Source organism: Centruroides vittatus, unplaced genomic scaffold (genome assembly GCF_030686945.1).
Source record: "Centruroides vittatus isolate TY-2023 unplaced genomic scaffold, ASM3068694v2 contig_272, whole genome shotgun sequence".
NCBI classification, from domain to species: domain Eukaryota; kingdom Metazoa; phylum Arthropoda; class Arachnida; order Scorpiones; family Buthidae; genus Centruroides; species Centruroides vittatus.
Genome location: NW_027121732.1, coordinates 341,939 through 360,744, shown reverse-complemented (window position 1 = coordinate 360,744; position 18,806 = coordinate 341,939). Strand labels below are relative to the sequence as shown.

The 18,806-nt window shown below is 29.5% G+C and overlaps 1 protein-coding gene across 3 annotated transcripts in view; it reads left to right on the top strand.

Moving 5' to 3' along the window:
• LOC136971776 (oxysterol-binding protein-related protein 9) overlaps positions 1–18,806 on the top strand; it is an 81,984-nt gene that overhangs the window by 31,281 nt on the left and 31,897 nt on the right. For 2 of the 3 annotated variants that reach the window (XM_067266277.1, XM_067266275.1), the window contains exons 7-11: positions 3,048–3,098; positions 11,710–11,812; positions 11,882–12,049; positions 12,165–12,309; positions 16,865–16,962. In XM_067266277.1, the coding sequence (XP_067122378.1) occupies positions 3,048–3,098; positions 11,710–11,812; positions 11,882–12,049; positions 12,165–12,309; positions 16,865–16,962 (565 nt within the window). The remainder of the gene's footprint in view (positions 1–3,047; positions 3,099–11,709; positions 11,813–11,881; positions 12,050–12,164; positions 12,310–16,864; positions 16,963–18,806) is intronic. The other variant, XM_067266276.1, reaches the window with a different exon arrangement.

The window sequence follows — 18,806 nt, the reverse complement described above, 5'->3', positions numbered from 1 at the left end:
AACAAGCACACAAACAACTCAGAAACTTACTGAATAGCTTACCTAGATTACAGAAGGCATTTGACGGCATTCTTTACTTATGATTATTGCATACATTACATCTATACAAGATATCTAACACTTATTAAATTTTTAAAAAACACATTGCAATACTGGAGAACCAACAAGAGATTTCAGACTTCACGACATGCATCAAAACAAATCAAATACATATTTTCCAAAAATATTTTCCAGGAAGGTTCATTAAATCACTCTGGTTTTGTCTGCTCTTGAACCCACTATTTACTAGGTTAAACAACACCTAATATGGATACAATATCAAACAAAACAGAACAGCACAATACATATTATCTCATCTCGTACTTGGACAATGTGAAAGTTTTTGCAACTCTACAAGCACAGCTAAATCACCTCTTAGAAGTTACACATACTTACTCCATCAACATTCAAATGAAGTTTGGCCTAGACAAAAGTAAAAGGAATCCTGAAGAAAGATGATTTTGTACTTAGTTATGGAGATGATGTTGTATCCATGAATGAGGGCAATCTACAACTATTTAGAATTCAACAAACAGCCTCACAGAACACAAACAAATGAACAAACACTAACAAAAGAATGCAACAGCAGATTAAATTTATTACTAACAATGCAGCTGAATGCAAAACATACATTTAAAGCAATAAACATATACATTGTCCTGGTAGTGACATATTCATTGGACACATATATACAAATGAAATTCCAAAGAAAAATGCAAACACTATTTTAAGTCCTCTGTAGAAAGGCTGACTCTTCTTTGTAAAGAGGGAGAACAGAGTCTTGCAGAATATAAATCTTCACTACAAACAAATAGAAATATTGCAAGAGTTTTTATACAGAAAACAAGAAACAACACAATTAACTCTTGAAGCAAAAACAGTATATTGTTACACTTAAGCAATACTGACCTGGATTTACAAATACACAAAATTCACATATAAATCAGACAGTTCTAGGCTTGAAAGGAGTTCCATGGTAACAATCTTAGCCAGAATTATGTTGATCTGTATCATACTGTTGTTGGCTGACTTACAGATGTCTTGTTGGAGAGACAGAAAGGTTCACGAATGCCATAAAACACCAGGTCGTAAATACAAGAAAGTATAGGAAGCACAACTTAAAAGACAACACTCACAGTTGACGCTTGTAGGACATGCCACATAATACACAAGAATATACAATAAATCACTTTGGGTTGCAAGCTCTTAACAAAAATAGATTACTTATGTTAACATAATTAAGTAGCAAATATAAAACAACAAAAGCTTGCATACAAACACAAACAAATTATTACACACTCAAGAACCATATTATAAATACACACCACAGATGGCCATAAAAAAACACACACACAAAATTACTCCGAGGTATAATCACAGACAGAACAACCCATCACAACAGACCAGACATGCTCATTGATAAACAAAACAAATTCACATTCATTATAGACATAGCTATTCCAAATCCCACAACATAAAATGTAGTGAAAAACTAGTATATTTTTCAGAACTTATTCATGAAATAAAGGCTGTAGAAAATGGATAAGGTTGGTTCTTGGTACTTTTCTTGTACAGATGTCATACCACATACACAACATAGAAGTTTATAAACATTAGGACTTCACGACAGCACATACATCACACAACAGAAGACTATCATACTAAGCACATGTCAGTCACATAGTTAGGAAATTCTTAAACATGAATACAAACAGCATGTACAGTACATAAAGTATTAGGTTGTTCTATTGGTATGCTTTGACCTTAGTCTAGTTTAGGATTAGGCATTACCAAATAAACTGAGAAGGATATAATCCACCAATTATAGCAATAAATATATAAACATCCCGAAACCCAATATATTAGTAAAATGCCAAAATGACTGCCAGATTAAATTGGGCTACTTCACTACTATTATTTTTACTCTGGGTAGTATAACTGGCCATGCATCTGCATGGGAAGTGGGAGCTGTGGATTTGAGTTCCACTCTGGGCTGATTCTTTTTCCATAATATTCTAAATTATTTATTATTATTAATTTAATTATAATTATTAAATTTAGTAAGAGATGGCACCTAATGCTTGCCTTTAGTGACAAATTATTTAGAAATTAATTACAAATAATAGTGGTGAAGTAGTTTGATTTAATCTAGCAGTTGCTTGGCATATTACATAGTAGTAATAAACACTAAATCATATAAACAATACATATGGTCATGGCCAAAAGTTTGGAAACATGGAATGACATAGTATTATCATCATTGTAATGTACATACATTTTTATTGCCCACAGATATTATCTTTTCTTATTCTGAGATGTTAAGGTATTCTTATTCTGAGACTTTAAACAAATATTAATTGCTAAATAAAACTGAATTTTAAAAAATTCAGTTTTATTTAACAATTACTATTTGTTTAGAATGACAACAAAAGTATTAAAACTTATTCAAATTAACATTTCCAAACTTGACCATGGCTGTATGTATCATTATTTAACATATTTTAGTAAAAGATTATATTTTAACAACTATTAAATTGTGGTACTCAAAAACATGTTTTATTGCAGAATCAATGCAAAATAAATGAATATGATTATCACAAAACAAGTCCCAAATACTTTAGAAGGTCCTCCTGGCTTTTAGGGGTATCTAGTGTCTACTCATTACTAATGAGCAAGGAGGCTTAAAAGTACTTGGGATGTTAAAACAATATATGATATATATTTTGTTGGTTGTCTAATAAAGCAGGTTTTGGATATTTGTTTAGTGTTAATTCAAATTTGATAATATAATTTGGTACTAGAGTTAGGTGTTAGGTGCCATCTCTTGCTAAATTTAATAATTAGAATTTTAATTAAATAATTAAATAAATTTAGGCCTAACACCTAAATTTATTTAATTAGGCCTAAATTTATTTAATCACCAGTTAGGCCTAAATTTATTTAATTATTTAATTAAAATTTGATAATATATTTAACTAATTTATAATTTTTTGAAATTCTTATTTCAGGCAATGTTAGAAACTATTAAACATTCAATTGTACTTTTACAAATTGCCAAGGTAAGTAATAAATGCAGTTAAGTCTTTTGTAGTCATTTGAAATAATTAAGTATTCATTCAACTATGACTATCCAGTTACACTAAATGATTATGTATGAAATGTATGAAACAAATCAAAAGATTTAAAATACAGTATTATGTTTTAAATCTTTTCATTTTTGGTGAATGTATGTATATGATAAATATAAAGTAAATAAATTTAAATATTAATTATTTATCTCAAACAATTTGGCTCAAACAATAATACTGTACAATACAATGATAATTCACTCGAAGCATTATTATATAAGGTATATATATATACCTTATATAATAAACTACAATTAAAGCAAAACGTGCACTTGTCAGTAAAAATAAATACTCTTAATTTATATATATATATATATATATAACATATTTTAAATTTTGTATATATTTTTGTATATTTTTCTGTAATTTACTTTGTTAATCTCGCCCCTTTTGGAATGAGGTTAACAACACCAATAAAGAATAAAGGAGAGTTCGAGTGAGGACCTGAAAGTGAACGGACGTGTTTTTATGGTCTCCAATTTTCTTTTGTCTTGCTAACCCTACACTCGACCCCACGACTACGACTGCAAAATAATACGACAATTTATAAGAGTCGACAGGATTACCTTATCCAGCAATGAGTAAATCTAGAGACAAATCCATCCCAGAAACAGGTAGTTCTACCTCTCCTCCTAAACTAAATCTTATTCCGTTTAACCCACGCGAAAAGCTAAGTCTAACTTCGTGGATGAGACTGTTTGAGAAGCAAGCGGCGAGACAAAGGATTGACGAACAAGAGCTCCACTTTTACATACCAGAGTATTTACAGCATGAAGCTTTCGACTATTTTTGTGAAAATTTAGTGGAGGAAACGGATTGGAACAAAATTAAACAAAAATTACTCGAGTACTTTCCACAGGAAGAAGAAGATTACTTCACCGATTTTGTAAATCGACAACACCAGCGAGATGAAGACGTCTTAACTTACTATAGGGACAAAACCTCCTTGGCGGAAAAAGCTAAGTTAAACATGCAACAGACCATTACAGGTCTCAATGCCGGCATAAATGCGGAAATTAGAAAATATATGATAGCCGCACCGCCAGCCACCGCTGTCGAATGGCTTCAGAAGGCTACTAAGTTAATAAAAATTCAAGAAGAAGCAGATCATCCGCCGAAGACCCAGAAAGAAAATCATCCGGCAACTAAACCGAATCGAGAAAATTACACAGGATCCCAACACTTTGCCAAAAACCAGATACTGTCATGGCCGCACACAAAGAAAACGACGCCATCTTGGATTCCACCACGGGGTCAACCCCAGTACAGAAATTTGGTACATCACATGAGCAGACCGCCATCCCCTTGCCGTTTTTGCTATCAGCAGGGATTACCAGCACAGCACTGGAGAAGAGACTGTCCCCAAAGATATTCAGCTCCTATTCACAGAGACGTCCACAAGGTATCTGAAGCAAATGAGGCAGAACCAACTTCACCATCTTGACTACTACTAACTGTTTCAATGGAGAACAAGACGATGCCTGCGCTCATCGATACAGGAAGTTCCATCAGCCTTATATCCCAAAAACTATTAGATACTTTATCCAAATACTTTCAATACCAATCGGATGTGAAGATTATCACTACAGCTGCAGGATCTACCACAAGCATGGCTAATGTATCAATCCCTCTTAAGATTGGAAACCTGACAAAAAACATTACTTTACATGTAGTATCCAGGTATTTCCCTTATTTAATTTTATCTTATCCAGACATTAGAAAATTTAGTCTTGTCATAGATTCTAGTCTTAATCAGATCTCCCAAAATCAGACTATCCTAGCATTAGATCCTAATACTTTTGAAGTACGTTCAAATCACTCTAGTTCCACAAATAGTTACTATAGTAGAGACATTAATCATTTTTGTAATAGAATAAGTAAAAATAGTAATAGCTTATATAAGATAGATCAGAAGGAGACCCCTCAGGCTCCTAACCTTGTCTTCCCACCTCCTTTGGCTCAAAATGCAGCAGGAACTTGTAGGGGTAGGAATAGTTCTACTTCCTTAAAGGAATCTCTGTTAAATATTTTTAACATTAGGGATGTTGTTAACCCTAATCTGAAGGATGATCAGAAGCAGAAGCTAAAGAGCATTGTTTTAGGATTTCGGGAAGTTTTTTCTGCTGAGAAGTTTTCAGTGCCAGCCCTAAAAATAGCTTCCCCTAGAATATTACTTAAAGACGAAAGACCCATAACTTTAAAACCTTACAGAGCATCTTACCGTGATAGGGAAGAGATTGATAGACAGGTGGAACTATTGCTAAAGTCGGGATTGATTGAACCATCGTCGTCCCCTTACGCTGCCCCAGTCACATTAGCCAAGAAAAGAGATGAGGGAAAAACTAGATTATGTATGGACTATAGGAAATTAAACGAGAGGATTAAAGTTAACAATGAACCTATTCCCAGAATAGATGAGCTACTGGATAGACTTATAGGTGCGAAAATATTTTCTACGGTAGATATTCTGTCAGCCTATTGGCAGGTTCCTCTCCATTCTGAAGACAAAGAACTAACTGCCTTTGTAACGAATTCTGGTCATTTCCAGTGGAATCGTTTACCATTTGGCCTAAAGACTTCACCCCAGATTTTTCAGCTAGTTCTAAAAAATATCCTAAATAAATATAGATTTCCTTTTCTCATCAATTATTTTGATGACTTGTTAATTTTTAGTCAGAACGTGGACGAACACCTAAAACATTTAACACAAGTATTTGAATTATGTTCAAGGGAGGGTCTCTACTTAAATCTTAAAAAATGTCAGTTTGTTAGATCTGAAATCAATTACCTTGGGTTCAACATCCAACCAGAAAGTTACTCCCCCTCATTACCAAATATAGAAACAATACAAAAGTTAAAATGTCCAACCAATATCAAACAATTACAGGGCTTTTTAGGGTCCATAAACCATTACCATCGATTTATTCCAAATTATGCAAATTTAAGAGCTCCTCTAAATAAGCTCCTAAAGAAAAATCAAAACTGGGTTTGGACGACTAAATGTCAAGAATCTTTTGAGAAATTAAAACGAGCACTTATCACCAGACCCATCTTAAACATGTATAACCCTTTGCTTCCTACACATCTTTATACAGATGCTAGCGGAGATGGTATAGGGAGTATCTTGAAACAGGAACACCCTGTTAAAGGATTACTTCCTATTGCCTATTTCTCCAGGTCCTTACGTGAATATGAAAAAAGCTACACCATTAGTGAGAGAGAATGCCTTGCAATTGTAGCATCTATTGAAAAGTTTCACTTTTATCTTCATGATATCTATTTCACCATACACACTGATCATCAGGCTTTACAGTGGCTGAAAGGTATAAAAAACCCATCTGGAAGGTTATTTAGATGGTCTTTGAAACTAAGCATGTATCAGTATGATATTAAACATCAGAAGGGAAGCCAGAATGTAGAAGCTGATTATTTATCCAGAGCCCCCGTGAGCCATTTTGTTACCACTGAGGAAGTCCTTTCCAACCAGGATACCTCATTACTCACCTCACCCAAATTCTTCCGAGATCGTGAAGATGTAATCTGTATCAGAAAGAAGGGATTTACAAAGAAAGTCATACCTCCATCGCTTCAATACAAGGTGCTATCCAGGGCACATGCACACTATGGTCACCCAGGTATAACACAGATGCTGAAACTAATTAGTCCACGTTACTATTGGCCGAATGTCATCAACGATGTTGTAGAGTTTGTTAAACATTGTGATGCTTGTCAGAAAGCAAAGACATACAACCATAAAAGGTTTGGCTTGTTAGGTGATTTACCTTCATCAAAAGCTCCATTTGACATGTTATCTATGGACACTGTCTCTGGAATGCAAAGATACGGATCTACTAAAGGCTACCTTCATGTTGCCATCGATCACTTTTCTAGGTTTGCTTGGTGTTTTCCATCCAAATCTACTTCTATAAACGCCTACATAGATTGTCTAGGCAAAATATTACAGACAGGCAGCCCGAAACGTCTACTAACAGATAGAGCACCTTCATTTACCTCCTCTAGATTCAGAAGATATTTAGAAAAGAATGGAATCAAACAACATCTAACAAGTACTCAGCGACCTCAGCACAACGGGATAGTTGAGAGACTAAACGCCACACTTGTCTCTAGACTAAGAATAAAATATTCAGAGAATCCAAAACGATCCTGGACTCAAATGTTACGTGACGTTGTGAAAGAATACAATCAAACGCCTCATACTATAACAGGATTCCCTCCAATGTTTTTAATGTACGGAGAAATCCCCGATTCACCTGACAACTTGAATTATCCCTCTCTCAGCGAAGCACGTAAGATTGCCACCGAAAGAACTGAAATAGCTCATGAAAGAAACAGAGATAAATATAATAGTCAACACCAAACTCCAAACTTCAAAGTAGGAGACCAAATACTACTACAAACCTTTTTCCATCCCGACCAAGGAAAACTTGCTCCAAAGTATCATGGACCTTTCACCATATTAAAGATAGTATCTCCTTGTAACGTAGAAATAGACAGACCTGTCCAATCATTAAATAAATTAACTGATATTGTAAATGTAGATAAAATTATACCGTATTATAATCCAACCAACTTTAGAGTTCAAGCCGATAAATTGTATAACACCCAGCCCAACCTCCCTGAGGCTCCATGATGTCGCCTTTTCAGGAGGGGGGCATTTAACATATTTTAAATTTTGTATATATTTTTGTATATTTTTCTGTAATTTACTTTGTTAATCTCGCCCCTTTTGGAATGAGGTTAACAACACCAATAAAGAATAAAGGAGAGTTCGAGTGAGGACCTGAAAGTGAACGGACGTGTTTTTATGGTCTCCAATTTTCTTTTGTCTTGCTAACCCTACACTCGACCCCACGACTACGACTGCAAAATAATACGACATATATATACACACATACACTATTTTACAAGCACATAAATTAAAAGTATTTTTACTGACAAGTGCATCTTTTGCTTTAATTGTAGTTTATTATTCTCTTATATCACATAAAAATTAGACAAAACTTTTAGATTCTTTCTGAAATTATTGATTATTAATATTAATAAGGTCCAATAAATTTCAGATCTTGGACATTTATTCTTTGCTTTAAGTCTTTAAACATTAACTCCTTGGGACTCCGGCGAATTAAATACTTTTTAATTTTAATGTAGTTAAACATAAAAACGAAAAAAAATTATAGAAATGTGTTAATTTTGAAGAAAAAGCTTCAAAGTATAATTTCCTTTGTCTCGCCTTAGCGCGAAACTTGACACCGATGTGTCATTGTTTACACAGCTGGATGACCTTGAGAACAGCTGGTGTCGTCTTTCGCGGGACATTCTCATGAAACTCTCGGGAGGAGAAGGGTAAAAAGTAGGGTGAATACTAGATGGCGGTATATTTCTAAATATTTTTTTAAAATTACGATTTTAATTGAAATTTCCGACCCCCCCGACTTAATTAAACGTATATATAATAAAATCTATTAATTAAAAAAATTAAAAAACTATTGGATGCTGTTTTTGACATCAGAAAATAGCTTTAAATAACTTTACCGAAGTAAAATCGACGCACTAGAACTTTAGAAAGATGAATAAAGTTTTATAAAAAAATCCCATAAAAAAACCATTAAGCGTTAATTGCGTGTCATTAAAGGTTAATTAAACTCGCAATAAAATTTTTTCGCGCGGGTAAAAATTTTTCAAAAAATTTGGAGACTTAGAAAACATCCGAAAAATCAAAAAAAAAAAAAAATTTTTTTAGGGGTCCTAAAGGACCCCATTTTTTGTAACGCTATACAACTTGCCCGAGATATCTCGGGCTAAGGGCTGAACGCGTTAATCTCAAATATCTCATCCAAACAACGATGCAATTGAGGGAAAGGAAAATATCATAGGAGAATCCTTTATGAAGGTTACTATCAAAGTAGAAGTTCAAATTCAGTTTAAATCTTTGATTTTTCATGGACTATATTTCACATTTATGCTTTTTGAAATTATAATGGATTTAGCAACCTATAAGAAACAAAATTCAAGTTGGCAATATGGCCTATTATGAGATATATGATTCCATGTATTATAAAATATTTAATATTACATATGAATTTGAAATTTTCATACATGTGCTTTTTACTTCTATCATCAGCTTACTTATCATCCTTTATTCAGCCTGTTATTCTTTTCCAGGTCAAACTACTACTCGTTTATTATGTCATTTTTATTTCATCCATACAGAAGCATTCAGTAACATACTTTTGGGTTTTATGTTCATTATTGTTGGGTATTATGTTCATAATAAATATTATAATTGCGAAAAGTTGGGCATAAAGGTAATATTTTATGTCTAATTCTGACAATGATTTGGTAAGAATCGCTCACTTTGTCAGTGGATGGAAACAATGATAACTTTAAAAGTGACTGGAAGTCTTACAAGCTTCCTAGTCTTTTTCATGACACCAGGCAAGAAAGAGTTAATTTAATCATGTCTTGCCTTGTGATTTTAAGATCTACATTTTAAGAGAGGGCTATTAAAAGATCGAGTGGAAATTGTGGGGTTGCGGGTAAGTCGATAAGTGTCCAATTTCAGAATAATCATAGATTAACAAATAGATTAACAATTATCAAAAATTTTAATAAACAACAAAGTTTAAAGAAGGATTATAGAAAGTTACACATAGCTACTTTGACCCTTTACTACTACTAGCTAAATTAAGAGAGAGAGTTTACAATCCATTCTAAAAATACCTCTGTTTGATTATTCATAGTCTTCTGATATAGTCTGATCATGGAGATTCTTTGTAGACTAGAGATGGGTAGAAGTAGGTTCATTGTTATGTAGGAGACTTTCTGGGCTAGGTGAAGAGAGTTGACACACAGATGTTTGTCCATGGTTCTTAGGGAGAGTCCGCGTGCAAATCAAGGTTGCAAGACCTTTTATTCTAAAGTTTCCTCCAGTGGGGAGAAATTTTGATAATTTGATTATGAATTAGTTTGTTAAAGTTTTGTCATGGGAAATGATGACATCTCGTTAAAGAAGTAGATTGGTAAAAAGGAAGTTGAATTTCCTTGTTCACGTCAACTTTTATCATCAAAAAGTGGAAAAATGTCACTTTTAACATTGAAATAATACATTGAAATTTCAAACTTATTAAATAAAATATTGCTCTAACTTCAGATTCTCACATGATTATTATTAGTTTGTTTTAATAAAACATTTTTCACAAAATATCTGAATTATTAGGGAATACATTAAAAATATACTTTGTTAGGATAGCAAAGTTTTGATGAGCAAAAAATAATGTAAACTAGAATACATCAAAAGTAATGATTTAGAAGAAATATTTATAATTTCCTGTAAATTATTTTTAAGAATTCAGAAGCAATTATTTAGTTTATTAAACTACTTACGTATATTTTATACATGCATTTAAATCAATATTCAAGAAAAATGAATGTGTACTGTTTTACGTTCTGAATGTAGATGTTTACTTTGAAATGCAGTCATATTTTATAGTTGATACAACTGCTAGCATGTTGCTAGCAAATGATACAACTGTAACAACTATAAGTTACTACAACTGTAATTTGAACAAGCAGCTGACAATTATACATTTGAGACACAGTTGCAGTATGCTTACAGATTGACTAATAAAATTTTAATAGTTTCTAGTATGTGTAAATTACAAACAACACAGTGATAAAAGTAATAAACTGTTATAGTAATTGATAATATAATGTCTATAAAACTTTTATTCTTTGCATTGTGATTCATTTCTGTTAGTTCAGATTACATTACAGAATTCCAGTTTATTGTTATTTTGAATACTCACAATGACATGAAAGTATTTACTCATTCAATGTGTGCTTAAAGTTTACATAAAGTATACAGGTATACCTCACCTTACGTCAGTAATTGGTTCCAGGAGAGGCAACGTAAATCGAATTTACTCGTGTAGTTATGACGTAAATCAAAACTACGGTGGAAAACACCAATAATGAGCACTTAAAGACTGCTAAATAAGACGACAACATAGAAACACAGATGTTTTCATGTTTTGTTCTCTAGGATTTATGATGATTATATTAACATTTACTGTAAATGTACATATTTTAATACAATTTTATGTGCTTTTAATGCTTTTTTTGTGATATTACGACTTCAATATTTGTGGCGGATGAATGTAAAGTCGAATAAAATGACTTAAACTTGATTTTTATTTTTCCATATACTTTTTTGAGATGAACGTAAAGTCGAATAAAATGACTTAAACTTGATTTTTATTTTTCCATATACTTTTTTGACAAACGACGTATAATCGAGAACGACATAACTCGAAATGACGTAACTCGAAGTATACCTGTATTTACATAACATTTGGTGGGAGGTGGTTTGCTAGTTATTAAGAATAGCTGTTGAAGTTGCTTGCATGGCTGAAAATTGTAAAGTGTGATCATTGCTGTATTGAACCAAATATTTTATTAAGCAGTATTATTATTGAAATTTTTCTATTAAATCATATAAATAATTGACAAACTTTTTTTTTAGAATACAACGCATCCTGTGAATGGTGTTTACCATTCTTATACAGGACCAGAAAAAGCTCCTTCCAATCATTTAGCACCTCCATCCATATTGTCAAAAGCAAATGGTAATGTTTAATTACTAACATATTTTAAAACATTAATGATTTAAAGTTGAATAAAAATTATTATTTTAGTAGATAGTTTAATTGCTGCACAAAAATTTGTCAGTGAAACAGCAATAACTGGTATTGATTGTGCAACTGAATGTTTAGAAGATACATTAGGAAATGAAGGAACAAGAAGTGCCTCAGTTCCTTCTTCTCTTAATTGTAGCAAAGATTCTATTCCTGCAACTGTACAGGGTAAATTAACATGAAGATTTTAATTTGCATGATGAATAAATTTTTATTGATTAGTTAAATTATTAATTACATAAAAATCTTACATATAACAGATTGGAATTTTATAAAATTTCAGAAGTGCAAGAAAAATTACCTCATGTCACAACTGCACCTGCTACACATCTGACGCTCTTTGTACCTGAAACATCTTACTCAAGTAGTGATGATGATGACTACTTTGATGCCACTGAAGATGCTGGAACATCTTTACAAAGTCCAAAGTAAGTATTTATGTTTTAATGAATTGTAAGCTTGTTCTTTAGCTTGTACTATTAATAAAATATATATTAACTAAAAGTTATCAGTAATAATTTTTGTGATAGTATTATTCTGATTATTTTTTAATACAATTACACTTATTTAGTCATAATTATTTTATGTAATTTAAAATTTGATTTTAAAATTTAATCGGTATGCATTTATGATACCAGAAAGTAATTGTCATTGAAGAATTATCATGAATATTATTTAATAATTTCAAATATTTTAAAATCATATCATTTATTCATTATAAATAAAAAAATAAAAGTTTAAATAAGATATTATTTTAATGCCACGAACGTCTTTATTGATATATGATTATATTAATTAAAAAATGTATGTAATTTATTAATGGTTAAAATATTTTACTACAGGGTGATTCTCTCATTAGGAAACCTGAACATTCATCAATAACTTATATATTATTATAGTATATTATGGCTTCCTATAAAATTTATATGCACTTACTTTCTTGCAAAACAAGGTCTTTCTAAAGCAGATGTTGAAAATGGCTTCATCCAGCATCCAAACAATTTTGTACATGAGTTATTGAGGAATGTTTGGGTTTCTTAGTGAGAAAATCACCTTATAATAAATGTCTGTGATCTTAAACCGATTCTAAGATGAGATAATGATTTGGTTTATTGAAAGAATGAGTTGATCAACTTAGTAACTTTGATAACTAATTAAGGCAGTTGTTAAAAGATTTCTTATTTCTTCTGAATATTTCATTACTTAGATTAATTTAAATGTGACTCATAATAAGATTTAGGCTAATTCTGTTTTAATTTTTTTGATTTAATATTTATAAAATTCACTTTAGCATGTGACATGATCTCTGATGATGATGATAAAATCTTAGTAGAAGTTTTAATTAATTCATTTTTTATTGTATAAAAATCTATTAAACAGTGAATTTCTGGTATTTTAAATATATTACTCATTTCGTTTTTAACATAAATCTGTAACTTTTGAATTTAATATATTTTTAAAATTAAAGTTAAAATTAAAAATCTTTTTGCAGATTTAAAAACATTTTTTGAAATTGTATAATTTTTATTTTTGTAAGTAAAAAATAGTTTACAATATAAATTTGATTCTGTTTTTAAGTTTGAGGTATACGATTAAACAGCCTAAAGCCTGATATATTAATACTAAACCAAGCAATTGCCATAATTAATCTAGATTGATTATGGCGATTGTTTGGTTTGATATAAGATTAAATATAAGTGCCAAAAATATGTTTTGCAGATGTGTGTAGATGTTTAAAAAAATTATATATATATATATATATATAATAATTTTTTTAAACATCTACACACATCTGAAAAACATATATATGTAGTCTTTATGGAAATTATTTTTGGAATTTTCTACAATATTTTAAGTAAAATCAATATTCTATCAGTTTTAGTAATGTATACGTACGTGTGTGTAAATATATGTGTGCGTGTGTATATGAAAATTGAGGCATAGAGGCTTCAGAGATTACATATGTTATTTCTTAGAATGATGGAAATTACTAAAGTTGAGTATGTATGATACAATTTTCTCTTCATATTTTATTCAAAAATTAAAATAAATTAATAAAACATAATGAATAATTTTACTCTTGAGTCTTGCCAAACAGTTACTTTTTTCTGTTTTTGAAACACTGTACAGTTTAAAAAAAAAGGTGGTAAGAAGTTTTAAGATCTTCACAGAATGAACACAAATTTAGATACAAAAGAATAATTTGATTTTTGTATTTAATTTGGAACTTATTCAATTTGATTTTTTAGTAATGTTGATGTGTCATAGTAAAGATCGTAATAAAGTATAATGAGCATGTACTAAATCTTCTGAATACTGAAGAAATACTGATTTATTTATTTTTTTCTTGGGCCAATTGAGTATATCTAAACAACTATCATAGTTTAATCTTAGAACAATAATCTTGACAGTTCTCACTATTCTGAAAAATCAGACTACAAGTAAAGCTTGCTTTTGTAATAATGTTGGAGAGTGAACTAATCCCAGGAGTAATTCTAGTGTGAAAACTTAATTTTGAATAGAGCTTTTTTTTTTTTTTATAAAAGCTGGTATTTTACCAGGTGAAAACTTTCTAAACATTTATCTAAACAATATTTTAATTAATACAAAAATTAATTAAAATAGTCAAGGACTATAAATTAATTTAATTAATTGTATTTTAACAAGGCAGATGAGAAGCCTCAAAGAAAAGGTCACTTTGCCCATAAAGACTATTTTATTCCTGAGGTTGTGAGAAAGGACAAGATGTGAAAACTTTTATTGTTGCTTCTATACTGCAAATACTTGTCTGAACATATTAAACTAAATAACAAATATGCTACTTCTATTTAACTAACTTACATTTTTTACAAATTTGGGTAAAATATTATCAGAACCCAGTGTCTTGCCACTTTGAATTTGAGATATTACCTTATCCAATTCCTCTAAGTTTAAAAGACTTATCAAATGAACTATTTAAGGAAAGATATTCAAGGGATAAACTCACTCCCTCATTCATATTTAGATTCAAAAGTGAACAACGAGTTTCCTAAAGAAACAATGGTCACATAAACTGGCTGTATGATTTTTTTATGTTTATTCACCACAGACCAAAAAAATAGGTATTTCTGATGTCTTTTAACAACTTAATTAAATTTTTATAATGTTGTCATTTGGATTTACATATGATTTTTACGTATTTTTATTCTTTAAATAGTTCTTCAAAGAAGCAGCATCTCTTGTCAAGCTTCACTCTTGTAGAAAAGTCACATTCTTGCATTCATTATTAAACCAGGGACTGTTTTTATTGAATTTAGTGTGTCTAGAAATAAAATTGAGAGTATTTTTTGCAAGTATAAAGCCTTAACAGTTTTCAATAAAAAGATACCAACATTTCTGATAGAAAACACTCAATCTCAAGGAAAATATTCCCCAGTATTGGAAGTTTTAGATTTTCAAACGTATTTTCTCTGAGTAAAGAACAAGATTTTGTGTGTAAAAGCATTTGCAGCCTAATCTTTCCATTTCAAGAAAAAAGATCTCCCTTGATCAATTCAAACATTCTTACTTATATTAGTTCTAATCAAATCAAGTATAGTTCCTATAGGAAAATGATGAGAAAAAAAATCTTTGGTTATTTTGTCAACAACAGTCCACAAGAGCTATCGATAGGATGTTAAAATTGATAACAGCCTATTTTTGAGATGTCAACCAGAACTTTACTCACATCTTTTGAGATGTGAGTAAAGTTCACATGGCAGTCAAAAAAACTTTTATATAATACAAAAAGTCTGTCGCGAGTTAATCACCAAGAATCACTCCACAAGAATATACATAATTCAATAATGCTTTATTGTTGTTGTATAAAATTTACATTTTACATTCTTATACCTTTTATTATAATCAGAAAATATTACTTATATATGTGTGTGTGTATATGTATATATATATTTAAAGGTGTTATAAAAATTTACTTGACAGAAGGATTATAGTAATTACGAAACAAATAGGCTACTAATTTTGCAGTACAGCTCAGTTTGCAGAAAAAGTTTTTTTATATACACTATATGTACAGTGTAGACATATGTCTAAATATGTGTCATACATATGTATCTACATTGTAGACAAGAATAAAGAAAAGCAAAATAGCTGTTTGCTAACGATGACCTAAATCAAGGTCGAAAACATGCGTAATTACTTTTGCTAACCTTAACATTAATAGTCTGTTTGTTTTGTCATTATAATAATGGTGCCAAGTTTTGTGACTTTTATGATTTAATTTTTATTACATACTACAGAAAAAGCATTTCATGTCTTAAAATTTTATTCTTAAAATTTATCAATTTAATATTTCTTAAATCGTAATTTTAAATGAAAATTGTGTGTATAACTTTTGAAAAATTTAATTTTACTTAAGTTTAAATAATCATTTTTAAAAATATTTCAGTGTTATATAATATATATATATATATATATATAGTTTAGTTTGTTTCTCTATGTGTGTGTATGTACGTTAAACTAAAAGACTATCAATAAATATTTGTGTATTTATTGATAGCTTCAGTTATTTAATTTCATGTGTGCTAGATGTATATTACGGCGACATTTATAAACTATTAAAGACGCAGCTAAAGCTAATTTTGTTAAAACCTACTTTCTAAAATATTGATTATTCTAAAAAAGTAGCGATCTAGTGGGAAAAAGTCCAAATGTTTTGAAAAATACAGTCAGTCTGTTGAAGAAAAATGCCAACATTCACATTTAAAGTTCCAGCAAAAATATGAAAAAATTAGTAAATTTTATTTCCGTTGTGTCAATGCATATGTGAATTAAATAGATTAATTCCTAAAATAATTGAACACAGGATACTAATAAATGTGGTCAAGGGTGTAATTATCATTTATTAAGTTAATTAATAATTAGTAGTAGTTGTTTAGTTATTTTAAATATATAAATAAGATCTAAATGTTGATTTATTAATTTCTTTTATGATAAAAATTTCAGTAGCCATAGAGTATTCGAAGATGCTGTAGAAAATATGTGTGATGATAAGTTAAGACTTAATCCAATAACAGGAACAGAGAAAAGAATTGACTATGATGGTATTGTTGACAATTTCAATATGTTTTTTTAATATATTACTGAAATATTGCTTTATTTCTAATCATATTTACTTGGAAAAAGGTTAAATAGATGTTTAGTTATGCCCGTTTTCATATAACTTAGAGAAAATTTCAAATGAATTTAATTGAATAGTTTTTTAAAAAATCAAGTATATAAATCATTTAAATTTATTTGTTAATCTCTAAACTTTTACTTTGAAATTTATATTTAAAAAATTAATAAATATATTCCACACAATGACAATTTAAATTTTTTTATAAAAATATGCCAATATTTATTATAAGGTTAAATTATATAAGAAGAATGAAAATAAGTAGTTTCATTGCACTTTTTTTAAGAAATTGCAATGTTTGTTTGTTTTCAGAAAAATAGATATTGCAGTTTAAAATGTACGTTAGTGTGAAGTGAATTTTTTGTTGTTAATAACATTTTAAATTTTAAAATAATTAAGGAGATACAGTATTGTTTAGGGTAAAAAGTTTAAATTAAACAAAACATGTAGAGATATTATAATTTTTATACAACTGATAGAAAATATAACAATAAAATAATAGAAATAAAACTTTATAGTAGAAATGAGAGAATGTCTTAGAGGAAATTGAAGACGTTGGAAACATTATATGAAGCAATGTTAGAATTTTGATAAGATTTGTCAGAAAGAGCAGGATTGAAAAAGTGAATTGCATTTAATTAAATCTAGTTTAATTTTTTCAATTAATTGAATACAAATTAAATAAATACAGTTTTCTTAAAATTATTAACCTTTTACTAACCTTTCTTAATGAAGTTTAGTAATTGAGGTAGGAGGAAAGCATCTCTTGTTGAATTATAAAAAAACACTCTTCTTTGAGATAGTAATTGTTTTTTTTTGGAAAAACTTATGTTTAAGTTATATTCAAATTGCATTATAATAGATTAAAAAATCTCAAATAGTGAAAAATAAAGATATTAATAAAATTAGTGAATGCTTTGAGAAAGTTGTTAGTAGAAATTATATCAGTTTAACTTCGATTTATATAGAGTTAAGAAAATAAATGCTTGGTAATCAAGAGTGAATATATCAATTTATATATCTATGTATTATATTTCAGTATTATATTGTGTTCAGTTCAAATAATTTATGTCTAAAAGTGCAGTGTGTTTTTATTTTTAATAAATTCCAAAATCCAAAGAAGAAAAATATTAAAAATGAATTGCATTTGTGGGAATGAAATGAAGGCAATATTTAAAAACTTATTAATTACAAAATATTTTCACCTATAAAAGCTTGATTTTTAGAATGGAAGATTTGTAAAGATATTTGAAAATTTTGAATTAAGGTAAAAATAAATTTTTGGGATGTATATTATGTTAAACTAGTTGTATCCAGCAAAATATTTGCCATAAAAAAATTATTATTAAGTTAAAAAAAACCCAAGGAAAATGAAAACAAACAAATTTATTTACATAAAATTTAGTTATGTAAAACTTATAAAATTTCTTGATAATACAATATTAGTACTTTAATGAATTGAAAATAAATTTCAGGATAGGTTATTCTTTATAGATAGATTTGATTATGTCCCTGGTTAATTTTAACAAAGACTAATATTAACATGTATCAAATATGGCCTTGTCATATGATTCTCTGAAAAGATTTGAATAACCATGTAAATATCTTCACAGTTGATTTGTATACAGAAATGAATATTTAAGGCAATGACTAATCAAATGAAGTTTTTCATTTCTTCTTTGTCTACCATTAGTGTTCTTTGCACCATTTTATTTAAAAGAAATGATCCCAGTTCTCCTGACCAATATTTTACAATAGTCTTTTTATTAA